This window comes from Osmia bicornis, chromosome 2 (assembly GCF_907164935.1).
Source record: "Osmia bicornis bicornis chromosome 2, iOsmBic2.1, whole genome shotgun sequence".
Classification (NCBI taxonomy): Eukaryota; Metazoa; Arthropoda; class Insecta; order Hymenoptera; family Megachilidae; genus Osmia; species Osmia bicornis.
The window spans coordinates 14080581-14096029 of NC_060217.1; the positions used below are offsets into that span (position 1 = coordinate 14080581).

General features: G+C 38.5%; 1 protein-coding gene across 7 annotated transcripts in view; it reads right to left on the minus strand.

The window, feature by feature from the left end:
* LOC114875856 (tyrosine-protein kinase Btk29A) overlaps positions 1-15449 on the minus strand; it is a 62458-nt gene that overhangs the window by 40819 nt on the left and 6190 nt on the right. For 3 of the 7 annotated variants that reach the window (XM_029186629.2, XM_029186631.2, XM_029186633.2), the window contains 2 exons: positions 13129-13450; positions 10190-10483 (listed from right to left, as the gene is read on the minus strand). The exons of 1 other annotated variant lie outside the window; for it this stretch is intronic. In XM_029186629.2, coding sequence (XP_029042462.1) covers positions 10190-10483; positions 13129-13450 — 616 coding nt within the window. Of the gene's footprint in view, positions 1-640; positions 704-10189; positions 10484-13128; positions 13451-15449 lie in introns of those variants that run through there. 3 more of the 7 variants (XM_029186632.2, XM_029186638.2, XM_029186635.2) reach the window with 3 other exon arrangements.

The window sequence follows — 15449 nt, forward strand, 5'->3', positions numbered from 1 at the left end:
TTAGCTACACAAAGTTTGATTTTCTGAAATTTCTGAATAATGGAAAATAATGAAATAACGGCCGCCTGGGCCGTTTCGACAATTGCTACGAGAAAATCTGACGTCAGGTATATCGGACCGTTTTCGATAACTTCTAGCAAGGAGCATCAATAAAACCAACATCGATCGAAACGGTTGAAACATCGAAATTTCATGTTTGCAATACACCTAATCGAAAACTTTGTAATTAGAAACTATGGACGAAGAATAAACTTAGAATAAACTAAAATAATATTACGTGTAAGACAAGTTCTAACGAGGTACACCGTTTAGATAGAATCTATTGTCGTGTTTCCTATCCGTTGCGTTGTAAGCTAAAACTAAATGAGAAACTTCACTGAACAACAATGTCCTTTCGTGTTATCCCTTGGAACTAATAAAAGGAAAGTGTAAAAGTGATAAAAGTGTAAAAAAAAAGAACGTTTCACAAATAACTTTTCTGATTTACGTGTTTATTGTCTGGAGAGGATTAAGAAAAAACATAAAAGCTCACAGTCTCGGATCTAACTTGAAACAAAAATGAAACTGCAGTCCAACTTTTTCCAAAGAAAACTAAACTGGGCCTCGAAAACGCAATCGATCAAATCATTGATTATTATACCGATTATTGATTATTTATGGTAAACACAGTAAACACGAGTGTTGTACATCGATAGACAGGTGTGTCGTGGTACGCGGAGCTTCGCTAACTGAATCGTATACCGTGCACCGTGCACCGTGCACCGTGCACCGTCCACCATCCACCGTCCACCGCTTCGTGCCATTCTCGGTTAACTCGGATTTCTACCTTCTTTTTGCGGACCCCTTCCTTGTAAGTACTCCTTTCTTCGCCTCTCCCACATTTTCCATCGCGTCTTTACTTCTTGCTTGACCTAACTGTACCCGTTACCGGTTCGACCGATTTCTATAGCCCTACAAATCCATCTAACCGTTCTAACATTATTCTGTTAGAAACTAATAGATCTTAACTTAGCATTGTTATCCGATTGCATAATTAACCCGCTGTCATTTAATACGTTAAATAAAATTCATCTACTGTTGAAGAGAGAATAATAAAGCTAGAGATGAGAATTTATTAGATTGGATATTAAATAATTTTCTACCAGTGACCAGTGGCCAGGACCTAAAAGATACTGGCAAACTTGCAGTCCAACAATATTAACGGCTTGTACATATTTATAATTGTATAGGATGCAACGACGACAACAACGAACCAGCTATTTCAACGGGCAGTTTATTCAGGCTGATATAGCTGGTGAGGTGCCCTGCGGTGCCCTGAGGTGCCCTGCGGTGCGGTGAAGCAGTGGTGAGCTAAGAAATAACAGCGATAGAGTTAACGGCCGATACCAGGCCGGATTCGCGGTAAATCTTTGATGACTGTGTGGCGAGTGTTGCCAGAAGCGAATGCGACCGATATAACACTTCGTAATTCACTGTACCGCCATCGCATCGTTATTCTACCATCGTACACCGTAATACCATCCATTATCGCGTTAATTAATCCGAATCACTTTTACCGAATTTTTTAATCCGAATACCTATACATACATATATGTATGTACATATGTAGGTGGTAGGTACATACTTTTCGACATTCCTCCTATATGACGATCATTTTTCAATAGTTAATTGCTAATATAGGATGAATAATGCTCCGAGATTTGTATGCCCAATGGAACGCGTATTTCTACGAAATCGTCCCACGACGAGTCAGTCCCGATTGCTTTTATTCATGAGCTTTATAGCGGAAGTACTTTGGATGCGATAGCGCAAACTTTACCAATTTAGATGAGCCGTGAATAAAAAAGGCACGTATAATGGGGACGTGTGTCCAACAACGTTGCCATTTCGAGGACGCAGGATGCAGTTGCTAGCTAACTGCTCACTGGCTATTTATTACTACCTCTCTCGTCCTTAAAATTATCTCAATATCTTCTTTTTCTTTTTCTTTTTCTTTTTCTTTTTCTTTTTCGCAAAGTTGCGAATCTAAAGTCAAAACTTTTTTCCCGTAATCCTCGAATTTCGCTTTGAATGAAAAAATGTCCAACTTTTGAATTTTGCAATATTCGGTTAAAAATTATTTTTCTAAATAGGTAAATGTAAAAAATATAACTTATAATAATAGGAAGAAATCTTGTGGAAAAATAAATGACCGGAATATAGGATTACTTGTTTATCGGTTAAAAGTAACGTCAATATGGGAACAGTATCGGGATAATCTCGAACTCAACGATGTGAAAAATTATTTTTCAATTTTTCGATATCATCCAGAGCTTAATCCAATTTGATAGAACATCAGAAACATTAAAGCAATAAAATGCGGATACAAATCAGCAGGAAAAACGAACAATCCAGTTATGAATATGTTTCGATACTGCTGGAAATGGAAAATCATTCCCAACGAATTCTGAACGTTCTTCGCAAAATTTATTATCAGTCTCTCGAAATAATGAAATCCGGTGCAAGTGAATTTTATTTTCGAGCAATAACGCACCTTTTTTATTTCAAGTGTTATTCGTAGATCGTAGATCGAAGAAAGGAGAGGGCCCGATAAAATAAATTACAACGTGTCTCCGATACCTTTTTTCCCCGTCAAATTGCCGCCGCGATTATTTCGGATTACAGCAATTAATTTGTACGCGCGAGCTCTGCGATCGTCGTTTCCTGAAAACGACCGCCTAATGCTGACGATTAATCACCGGTATCCCAGTGAACCAACTAATTGCTCAGCGTGCCAACTCTTGCGCTCCAGTCTTTCCTACGTATATACATATGTATAGACTCTACATTATAAGCCTTTTATGTATAAAATTTTGTTGGAAAGAAAGATTGGTATACGATGATAGGTAGAAAATTGATAGCACCGATCAATCGCGACTAGTCTGAATGTGTAGAAACGTTAAGGAGGAACGGGGAACGGGGGACGGGGAACGGGGATGTATATCATATGTACATGAAAACGGTAGTTTATTTATCCTCTGTTCGTCGCTAGAGACGAGATCACTTTTCCTTTTTCTATTCCTTTTATCAGCCGAGTGCGAGGTGCACTCGGTGACATCAACAGCAGAGAGAAAAATGCATAATGCCGAGGGTAAGAAGGGGCAAGGTTGAACGAGAAACGGGTTATCAAGTTTTAACGAGGTCCCTAGTGTTCGAACATACGACTGGAGCTACTTTACACCCGACACAAAGGATCCTGTAATTCGCCGAAAGCACGTTTTAGAGTGCAACAATAATATCGTCCACTTTTATCTCACCAACTCTTGCGAAGAATGGAAGTGTTGCGATTAATCGGACAGAGGCACGCTTTAATCGACGTTGTCGTTGTTGTCGTTGTTGTCGTTGTTGAAATTATGAAATTCCTAGAGGTATTAACACTTTGATACCTACTCGCGTATTTGATGGGATGGTTTTCTTCTTTTTTAAAAGTTACATAACAATAACACCCTGTCATTTCACCTCTGAAGGATCAAAGATCGAGAATCGGAGCAACCAAAAAAATAATTCAACATAAATGAATAAAAGATGAAATTAAAGCGCAAAAGTTTAGTCGAAATTCGCCATGAACGTGGCTGAAGACCTCTCCAAGTACCTATGTATTTATTATTGTACGATTCAACGATATCTTCAAGAGGTCATAAATCTGGAGTAGTTGCCCGTTAGCGAGATAATAAAGGAAATGAGAGGAATTTTCAACGAACACAGCTTGTATTTGATTATTTTCATGGAAAACGAAAAGCAGAAAGGCGAACGAAGAGAAAGAAGAGATAGAACGGTAATTAGTATTAACTTAATAGGAAATTTCTAAAGCTTGTTCGAGAATTATGTAACCAGAGCTCGATGAAAACTGTTCTATTTAATTTACGTGCACACGTATTTAGCTGCCAGTTAGAGGAGATTCGACCGATCTGTGAAAAAAAGGAACGAGTCGTTGAAGGATGCTCCATTTAATTGTCACTCGACGGGACTCGACGCGACGCGACGCGACGCGACGCGACGCGACGCGACGCGACGCGACCCGTTCGAATAGAAATTAACGCGATCGCGACAAATTGAAGACAGCTCGAGAATTTCCTACTTCTGAATCGTGAAATTTCCCAAATCTGTTTCCGCCCGATCCTTTCACCAACTAAAAAACGAAGCAAGATTCCAGAATTGCTAATATCGTAGGAAAGCTCGTTCACAGCTGAAAACTTCCGTTCAGGATTGCAGGATACGTAGCCACACCGACGCGACGCGACGTTTTGAAATATACATTCGATTTATTTCCAACTCTCGAAAGTTGCATTTTTTCATTTTTTCATTTTTTCATTTTTTATGTTGTTCGTGTTCTTCGAGCGTACCACGTCGCGTCGTTAATAAACAGTTCGTTAGAAACGCCAGCATACATATATTGAAAAATGTGTTAAACGTAGCAATTTCTTGTTTAAATTACAGACAATACGATATTCCAAGGAGAAAGAGTTTCACCGAGAAAGAGCTATTCTAAAGCTGCCGGGCCAAAAACAAAGCCGAGCATTATACACGGTGGGTACACGAGGAATATCCATTAGAAAATAATGAAAGCTGTTGTTCGAATGCCGGCTGCTGAAAAATACCAAGAAAATCGGCGGAAAAAGAAGAAGATTCCTTGTTCACGATACCTGTATTTTAACTAGCTCGCTTCAATATTCTACAACCATCCCCATTACATATTATGCTTTTGAATTTTGCATATTCCTCATATATTTCAGTAACTTTTTAACGTTACAATGATTGTATCTACAAATGTACTGCAATTAGCTAGCTGGATGAAAGTGATCATCAGAACGTTTTAAAATGAATCGTAACGCGATGCGAAGATTCTTTCGGCAATTTCGTACTCGAGTGCCACGAAAACCGACATCATCGACGTAACTGATGTGTTGCATAAGTCGATAAAGTCGATAAAGTCGAGCCTCAAGTTACGTAACCTTTCTAGGAGGCTTCTACAAATTATTCTTCTTTCCCATTAAGGAATGTATTTTCTCACCAAGAGTAAAAACGGTAAATACATATTCTAATTTTCCTGTATTATACATCTGATGGCTAATGTCACGTACTTATTCGTAACTTTACTATGCATTATGCAGGATATTACATATGTAATATGTTATGATATTACATATGTAAAATCATGTGTGCGGAAATTAAACGAGTTCTAAACACAAGATATAGGTAAAACGAGAGGGAAGGCGTTTGCCTTCGAAATCGTATTTACAAAGACATAAAGTAGGTATTCGAGAAGACTTGACTTGCCTCGATCGCACAATTTCTCTCCTTCGATGCTAGTCTCGAGGGAAATATGTTCTCATTCCCTATTTACCGTGTGTTAGGCTGTATAGACGTAAATGCGTTATCGGGCGGGGGGTGTTTTTTCGTCGCTTTTGTGCGTGCACCGTGACCTAGTTCGACGCCTGACATTTCGCCAGCGTTTTCCGTGTTCGCCAAAGTACATACCTTGACATCCTTCTCAACAACTTTTTCCTTCTTTTTTCTTTTTTTCTTTTTTTCTTTTTTTCTGGAACCTTTCTATCCCGCAACCAATCCTCGCTTTTTTCTTTGCCGCGTAACGTCCAACCATTACCTTTATCTTGCGTTAATTAATTTTTATAATTAACCGATACCTACTGTTCTTATTACAATATCGCGTAAGATCGTGCACAGGAAATGCGAAATGCGAAATGCGAAATGCGTGACAGTAACAAACAATAATTCCTGCTAATAGAAAATACAAATAAATTCGTTAATGCAAACTTCTCTACCATAGACTGACTGAAGAATACGAACGTCGCGTCGTGACTATGGCGAAAAATGGAGAACAGTTCCGCCAAGTAAATAAACGTTTCTGCTCTACATATACCCGACAACCTATTAAGCTGACCTACCTTCTTTCGTTGAACGCAAGTGACGGCGCCGCGCACCGTACCGCCCCGGTAGCACCTCTTCAAGACTGTTTTCAGACTAGAAGGAAAACTACTCAAAGACGTTTGAAATGAGACGGCGCTCTGAAAATGATAGAAGCAAACACGCCGCGTATTTAAGTGGAAACACCTTGCCTTGGTAAAAAGCAGCAGGGTCTACAGTCTACGTCGTCGATAAAACTTTCAAATGGTTCGTTGTAGCGTAAAAGACAGCCAACTTGACCGTGCCTGCTGTGCAATCTCATGAAATCGTGACGATACTTTGATACCCTCTAAATACTATCTACTATTGAACTGATCGAAATTCAAAGAAAGAATACGCTCGATTCGATTCGATTCGATTCGATTCGATTCAACTTTCAACGATATTGGAACGGGTGATCGATACGAATTGGCATCACCTAGATACGTCTTTCATATTTCATTGAATTCAAAGATAATTAACCACCGGTTTCTCGGCTATTTCTTACGCGACACGAAACGAAAATTTATAAATACACATTATCGTTTTAACTTGGTTTAACTAGGCAAATAAATCGTGATAAGAGTATACGTATGTAGTATTATTATCGATAAATTTCTAATATTACAAATTAGAGCGTCGATTAACGAATTATTATACAATTAGGTTCAGTGAAGTAACGGATCAAATGACATACTATGTTAATTGTACACAAGATATATATCCATAACCAGGGCAGAGGAAAGAAAACATCGAAGCCTGAACGCAAGCAAGGATAAAGGCGCGAACGTTTGGAAATGGTCAGCATAAAAGGAGGCTAGAATAATTAACGTAAGCTTTATAAGCTTTATAAGCTTTATAAGCTTTAGTAGGAGTATCTCGAGGCGCGAACGAGACTCGTCCAAGTTGCTCGACTCGATTAAAAAGCCAGTTTAAAACTCTTCAACCGTCTCTCTCGTCTTTTCCGATTTCTTCTTTATTTTCTTTTTTCCTGTTCACAATCTTCACAAGGGAGTAGTTAAAGAAAAGAAAAGAAAAGAAAAGAGGGTCGATGAAGATTAACCTCCTGGCCACCACATCGCAATATTCGCTTCGATAGTTGTTCCTTTCAACGCTTCGAGCACTCCTTAAGCTAAAGATCTTTTCGCCAATTGTACTTTTCTTCTTCTACTTTCGTAAGGCGTCAACTTTATTATAATTTACATAATTCATTCATCGAAATGATATGGTGCCGTTTCGCGTTCGCGACAGACCATGCCCAATTGACTACATACATACCTAATAGGTAATACGATGCCATTGTCTTCCGACAGAGACAGAACAGGCATGCATTTATGTATGCAATATTCGGTTTCTAACGCTGCATCAGGACGGGACACGACTAATATGCTGTTATAATTTATACCTCAATACATACGACGCACAACGCGAATAACTTATTAACCTTTTCATACTTTTTTTATTAAAGCCGAGTTATCCAAGTTTTTCTTCCCGCGATTCCCGCGATAAAGTTGCTTCTCAATTGCAGAAACAGAAGCACCGTTTCCACTGGAATATCCAGAATCAGGTCAATGGCAGCTCGTTCGATAACCTCGTTATTCGAAATATTATTCCAGTAATCCTTCCGATTGCAGGCCGAAACGCGCTCGTTGCTGATCTAAATTACAGCATCGTTACAATAGCCTCGAAAACACAAATAAAACGAGCAATCCCGGTATCTGATAAATTCATCGGAATCAAGTTCCAAGATTTATGTCGACGTTATTCGCGGTCGAATAATACGGCCACTCGAAAAGATTACCACCTGAACGCCATTTCTATTTTCACCGTTCACGTAAATACCAGTAGGTACAACAATATGTAGATAGGTAGTGTCAAATCGTTTCTGTCAAAATTCTGTCAAAATTCTGTCAAAATTCTGTCAAAATTCTGTCAAAATTCTGTCAAAATTCTATCAAAATTCTATCAAACGTAGAGTAAATTCAGATAAAACGCACCTCTTTTAATCGCATCAACAGGATGCCGGAAACACGCAAGTAACAAGAAGTGAAACAGAAAGTGGAACGGAGCAAAACAGCTCTGATCTAGGCCATATTATCTGGCCGCTAATGGATTACCAGCCGTTCGATAGCAATTAGGATGATATCGAGGCTTTGGCATTTTCCATCTACTCGAAAAGAGCCGATAGAAAAACTTTATCGTAATTGCTGCAAACCCCATTCTCGATAAATTAACGTCGAATTTCTACAATATTTTCACCGATTAATATATTTTCTCTTTCCTTCTGTTCTTAAGACGCAAAGCTCGTGCGCCTCTGATAATAGGTAGGTAAGTGTTTCAATGAATTCTATTGGACTGGAATGAATCAGCTACCGAGCAAGTTCGACTCGACCTTCTGTGAAAGCTTTCTCATCGATAACAGATACAATTGCAAAATTTCAATTTCCATTTTCATCGAAATTTCCCTTTGAGGAAGAGGGAATTTCGATTCTTCCCTACTTTATGAAGATGAAATGTTATTTCTTTTCTAGACAAGCAACTGCGCTTTCGTAGTCTGTTCAACTACTTCTTTTCAGAAATTATGAAAATACTATCAAATAAAATTCAAATAAAATTCACCTTTAAATACGATCCCTATAAAAATAGATAGATCTATTTCTGTCTACTTTGCCTGTACATAATTCGTTCGTTACAGTTTCGATATCAGCACCTCTGATTCAATTGAATCAGCAATCTATTCAACCTTTGAGCTTCAATGAAATACGCGATATGGTGCCAAGTCAGCCATCAGTGTCTTAACCAATTAGACGAACACCTCTGAATCGCGCAAACTCTCTACTCGCTAACCGTTCGATTTCATCTCACACCAGAATTTCGATCTTCTGTGAACTAGCCGTAATACTCAAAAGGAATTTACGCTTTTATTTTTTTCTTTATTCAAATTCGTTACTATGAAATACAAGTACTCCATCTAATATGACCATCGAATCTAATATAACTCGAAACAAAAAGTGAGAAAATGATCTCTTATCGTGCAAAAAACGATAGGCAACTAATCAACGTTCTTAGATTTAACAGGAAAAATAAAGAAGACCGTTTTCGGGTTCGTTTAACAGGATTTCGTTTTATAGTCTTCGTGTATAGTCTATAATGGCGAATGGCGAATGGCGAATGGCGTAGAGGCCGTTTTGAAAGGTTTATTAGCCTATATAAAATTTTATCGAGCTTTTATGCGGCTGGTTAAAGAGTTATTACCGATTATATCGATCGATTTCCCGTTATCTATATCGAGCAAAAAGATACGAACGACAAGATCAGCTTACACCAGTTCGTTTTTCCTGCCTCGTCGCTTCCAATGCAATGCAATGCAATGCAATGGGGCTTACGTATGATTTAGAATTTAGAAAGAAAAAAAGCTTTGAATCGCATCTCATACGTCGTCATTTGTATTAGCTGAATATTTTTTTCTACAAAATTTCTAATGATAATCTTTTTTTAATTCTTCTTTAATTTTTCATTTCTATAATCGATCTAATTGTTTAACGCGTTAATCTGCCCGTGTAATGAATAAAAATTAAAAGAAAACTGATCACCGTGCCAATAAGTTTCAAAATTTGTTAAACAAACTGTACCTACCACTTGAAAAACATCACAAAATCCTATGCACTCCGACTTTCAATTTCGCTGTTTGACAAAAAATAACAGCAATGGAACGAGAATACGTAGATAATTCTTGACATTTCCCTAGAAACGAGCACGAAGAGCTGTCTGTTTGGAAACAGGCAACGCCGAACAAAGGGATTGTGAAGAAAAAAAAAAGAAAAAAGAAACGATAGATGCATGCGATGCGACGTCTTTCACTTGCAATTATTCGTGCACGAACGATTCGCCGCGCGATACGTTTCGTGGAAAATCAAAAGGGAACGTTTAATGTAAATGCTCGCGTTATGTGGTACATATGTAGGTACTTAAATTTGTATTTTTGGATCTCCGTGGAATAATATGGAGAGAATTTATCGAGAAAATACTTATCTTTCTTTATTGACCTTCTTTAAATTTTATACTATTAATCGTAAGATATTACCTATTTGTTCAATATTTGAAGATATTTCGTTTGTAAATTTAGAGGATTAAAATATTGAAAAATATTGAAAAATATTGAAAAATATTGAAAAATATTGAAAAATGTTGAAAAATATCGAAACACAGAGTGGGATTAGAAAAGAAGAATTGATTAAGTACATACCGATCGTGGAACGAGCCTGCGAGTGAACGATGGGATTGTTGTTGGCCTCGGAGTTGGTCGTCTGTGGTCGATCGGTTATAGCGGCAGTAGTGGAGGTAGCGATGGTACTTCCGGTGGCGGAGGTGAAGCTCGAAGCGGAGGTCGTTGCGTTGAACGGTTTAGAGTTAGAGGACCAGGAGCTGCAAGTATCGCAACCCTCTGCGGAACGTGTCGACAAGCGGCAGCAGGACCAACGCTTTCCACTCCACAAGCCGGCGTGGTAACGACCGCTCAAGCCCGGATTCTCGCTGCACACTGTTGTAGACAAACGGGTGACCCTCGTCAATTATCCTCCACTCGATGATACATCATCGTGGATCAGCCATCAACGATAAACATTACCTACGATATACTTTCATTCGCAATAATTCCATTAGAATTGTGGACACTAGAAAGAATCTCTCTGCCTTTAGAATCCGAAAATTCATTCTACCGAAATATCTTCGATGTTTCATTGTAGCAAAATTAAATAATCCAAGTGGCTCGTTAAAATGCGATTCATGGAAAGGAACTGTAATAATTATAACGACTAGTAGGATTCCTATTAGTTTTGACCCTCTTTCCGTTACGAAGCAGAAACCTACAACGTCCTATAACGAATATTAAAGTTGTAAAGTTGTAAAGTTTAATTGCAAATGGTATCGTCTACGCAGTGCTGTCTTACTAATTTATTTTCTCTGTCTGATCAAAGCTTTCATTATGATACTTCTAATAATTTTATTCATAAAATTTCTTAACGTAGGTGTTTTTCTTTCTGATTGCCAGACGCAATTCGGGGGTTAATAAAAAAGTTCGCATCATCAAACCCCTCTACTTCTCTTGGTAAAGAAAAAAAATTACATAAAGACTATTCGAACTAGAAGATTCTGTCACGTCAAAAATGACGAATGATCGCGAACGAAACCGGAAGATCGATGCCATCGATCGTTTTTCACAACACGACGTCACTCTTCTCCCCTCGTCTGACAACGAATAACGAATTTTCATATTAAAAAATTCCAAGATGATCTTTAAATCACGCAGAATCGTGTAAAATTCGTGATTGCTAATGAATGGTTTAATCGGACGATTTACCGTAGATTTCGGTGCATCGCAATACATCGTTCGCGTGGAGGAAAGCAAAAAAAAACGTGGGGCGATAATTAGAAGAGAGGGTGGCAGGATAAAAGGAACAGGAATAAGCCGAACTAGACTACTTAGCACTTTTGCAGGGAACCGCTCCAAGCTATCGTGTATACCTATAATGCTTCCTCATCGATATTGTCTCCGCGACAAATTGCTCCGGGGGCCGATATCGATCGCAGAAGCCCTTAAACTACTGGAATTTCTCTCTCTCTCTCTATTTTTCAATAAACCAACGAATACGTATGCGTGCAACTTTGAAAGACTTTTTCATGCCAAATCAACGTTAATAATAATAATAATAATAATAAGTATATTGAGACATTTTGCTTTTTTCATTTTCACAAGCACCCGATTTTGAATAGTCAGTTTCGAATTTTCGAATCTTGAGAAGAAAAATAAAATAAGAAAAAATCAGAAACGAAAAGAAAAGAAGAAAAATGATATATGTAAACGTTTCAAGTAACGTCTGTTCGAAGAATATAAAAGAAGCTAAAAGAAAATCATTCCAATGTAAGAAAAGAAAATTTATCCGAAAGTGATTCATAGATACGAAGAAAAACTTGTCGCAAGAAATTTGAATAAGATCGTTAGCCCTTTAGGACAATGTATCCATGAGAAAAGAGACGAAAATTGTTGCAGCTGAAACTTGATGCATTTATACATATAATGCGAAATAAGCTTGATGGATATTGAATGGCCAAACTGACTCGTGTGGGCGACGAAAAAGTTGAAGATTCGATTTCACGTGGTGCACGACCAGGAATAATAACGAATCCACCCTCCCTCCCTCTCGTTCCATCAGATTCTTGAGAAAACTCGTTAAAAGTTGAAGCGTTCAAGCATCATCCCTCTGACAACGACAAATCAATCACTGACAGACTGAAATTGAGATGCGTCAGCGGATATACTCGATCAATTTTTACGATTTTCACGATTTTCACGATTTTCACGATTTTCACGATTTCCGACGATGCTTTTCGCGTATGAATCAATTTCGATGATTCTCGAGAATCTCCAAGTTTCTAGATACGTCAGCTTGACGTGGAGATTTTCGAGTTACGTTCAAGAATTCCTAGCAAAGAGGATAGGAAATAATTAAACGTGAATTTTTATTTTAAATAATTTCAAGTAAATACAATATCAATGCCTACACGAATCATCCCTCACGCTTAATGGTCATCCCTTACGATAATGTTCCTAGTAATTAAATTAAGAAAAGCGAATGATACATTAGACTAATAACTAAAGACAACTTTTTGTTAGACAAATAAATAACTTTGTTTTCCTTATTTATCCCGAATAAATACGTAGAGTAGATAAATTCCAGTTACCATAGATAAATCGCAACCTAAACACGTCTCCAAAGTTGATGAATAGAGTTTCGAGCAGGCTAGGCGTGCATCATGGACAAAAGAAGCTGAACGCTGGTCCTAAGAAACTTGCTGCTGCTTTCTAGCGTAATTTTAATGCAAACTTTCGCACAATCTTTCCTTGTTACGTTAGTGCGTGCAACGTTCTTTCGAGGGGAAAAGTTTCATCAGAAAAGAGACACTTTTCGAATTATTCACCAACTTTCTACAACCCTTCTAACCTTTTTTCACATAATTTTAGGCTGCTACGATTAACATCGATCAATTGGATTCGATACGAATTCGATATGAATAAAAATTCATATTTAAAACGGTGAGAAACGTAAACGTAAGCGTAAACGTAAACGAGAAAAGTCGTAGAAGAAGGCTTGAGACAAGTAAAGCAGAAAAGTAGAAAAAACTTACCAGCACGGATGGCACGAATCCACTCAGCGCGGTCCTGCTCGCGGGCGGCGAGGAGGTAGAGCGTGTACTCTTGGCCGGCTTCTCGATAGCCCACCTGGAAGGGTAGCCCAGGTGGTATTCCACCACCTCCGCCACCGCCGCCGCCGCCACCGCCGCCTCCACCACCTGTTCCTGCTTCGCTACCTGCCACGTCGCTGCCGACACCGCCGACGCCGCCGACGCTACCGACGCCGCCGCCGCCGCCGCCGGCGTTGCTCCCGAGGCTCGCCGTTTCAACCACGTGCACGCTCTCGACCGCGATTCTACCTCGTTCCTTGCGTCGCTGCGACAGAGAAAAGCATACACCTACAAGAAGCTAATTCGCTTCCGTTTCGCCTTATCAACACTCGTGCAACGAAATTGATTTTTTTTTTATCAGTACCGATACTACCAAACTCTTCTATTCTATCTAATACATAGAATAACATAAATACAGGTCTATTCAGGTATGTATTTAGTACGCGACCAAACTCTATTAATCGGCAACTTTCGAAATCAAATATCTTTCATTCCTATATTATTTACAATCTTCGACCCTTCTACGGTGTACCACCTTAAGCGATTATAATCTTATCAACTCTATGCTTTTCAAACTATTAATCTATTCAGTTGCCGTTTCTTCTTTCCGAGCAAATTTCAACAATTTTTTATCACCTTACAACCATCTTTCTTTCTTTTTTAAACTTCACCTCAGCTTTCTTCATAGATTTCTTTCCCTGCAGACAATGAAATCGCACAACTTCGTTCCTTCCTGCTTTGCTCTCCTACCTTTTACTCTTCTCAACCGAAAGAAATCGAATCAAACGAATTTCAAACCTATTACTAACGATAAATTTCTTTTTTTATTTATTTATTTATTAATATAGACTTTCGGAAGGTTAGTATTAGAAAAATGAAGAATTACCTGTGACAGCCTCGACTGCTAAGAACATCATCGGACAAGAGGTGAAATATGTACCAATATCATGGTTGTACAAAATCGAAAGTACAAGAAAAAACAATATCACAACGACCCGTTAGTGACCAGCACTCCGGCCCGAGGGAGAATCATAAATCAAGGCATTTCCTGTGAGGAGCGAGTACTGGTGAAACGTATTTTATCGCATTTTATATATCTATATAAAATACACGGGCTGAACCGCGGAAGTATTGGCTACGAGAACCGAGCTCTATCGTGGCTGTTTACAAACTACGCGCGGTACTGCGTCGACCTCGGTTCGTAGCCGACACTCCCGTTTTCTGAGCCTTCTAATTGCTCGCTATTTTTCATTAATTATCAAAAAGAAAACGTTAACGAGCATTTTGGTATTAACGACACTTTTTAAAAGATTAATATTTGAAATATTCATGGACAGCTAAAAACCAGTGAGTAAATATTTTGTATGAAATCATGTTCAATTTCAAATAAACTAGAAAGAAAGATGACAATTGAAAGAGTAGCAAAGTTTACACAACGTTTCAGTTCTTTTCATCATCATCATCATCATCATCATCATCGGTGAAATCAATAAACGAAGCATTTTGTTTCGTTATTCTGTCTATGCTTTTGCTATTTTGCTATTTCGCTATTTCGCTATTTCGCTATTTCGCTATTTCGCTATTTCGCTACTTGGATATTTCCGATGCAAAACTGTATCGACAAGCTTGAGAAACCGTCAATTTCACAGCGATCGTATGAAATTTGTGTAAACGGTAGACGACAAGTAGTAGCGAAAGCTTTCCGTCTCGAGAAACGTCACTTTCAACAAATACCGGCTTTTCGAAGCTTTCAGAGGAAATCGAATGGTAAAAGAAACGCGTTCGTAGAGATTTAGGAAAAACTTTCCAAGCTGAAAAGAACATAGCAGTGCCATAGACGAAATTTTCAAGCGGAGATCGTTTTTTGTCAATGAAACAGATGGAAACAGAGAGATTTACGATCGCGAATGCGAACCACTCGAATAAATGCACAAGCAAATCCATGATGACAAGCACAGCACATGTGTGGGTAGGAGAGAAAATTGCTATAAGATAGCCGGAAGGCCGATAATACCTGAGGGTAGCAACTCTTTTGAAATAGTGGAAATCCGGCGAGACAAATCGAGTTTCCTCCAGCTATGGAAGGATATTGGTTGCGTGTATACACTCGAAGCTTTATGCAATAATGGAGCGTCCTGAGTGAATAGCACGTGCATCGAACACACGTTCGGTATACAGACGAAAAGTTTACTGTAACGTTGCTCCTTTAAATTGTATTACTGTTCTTCTCTTACGGTCTATATATTTCACTTACGTTAAAATAA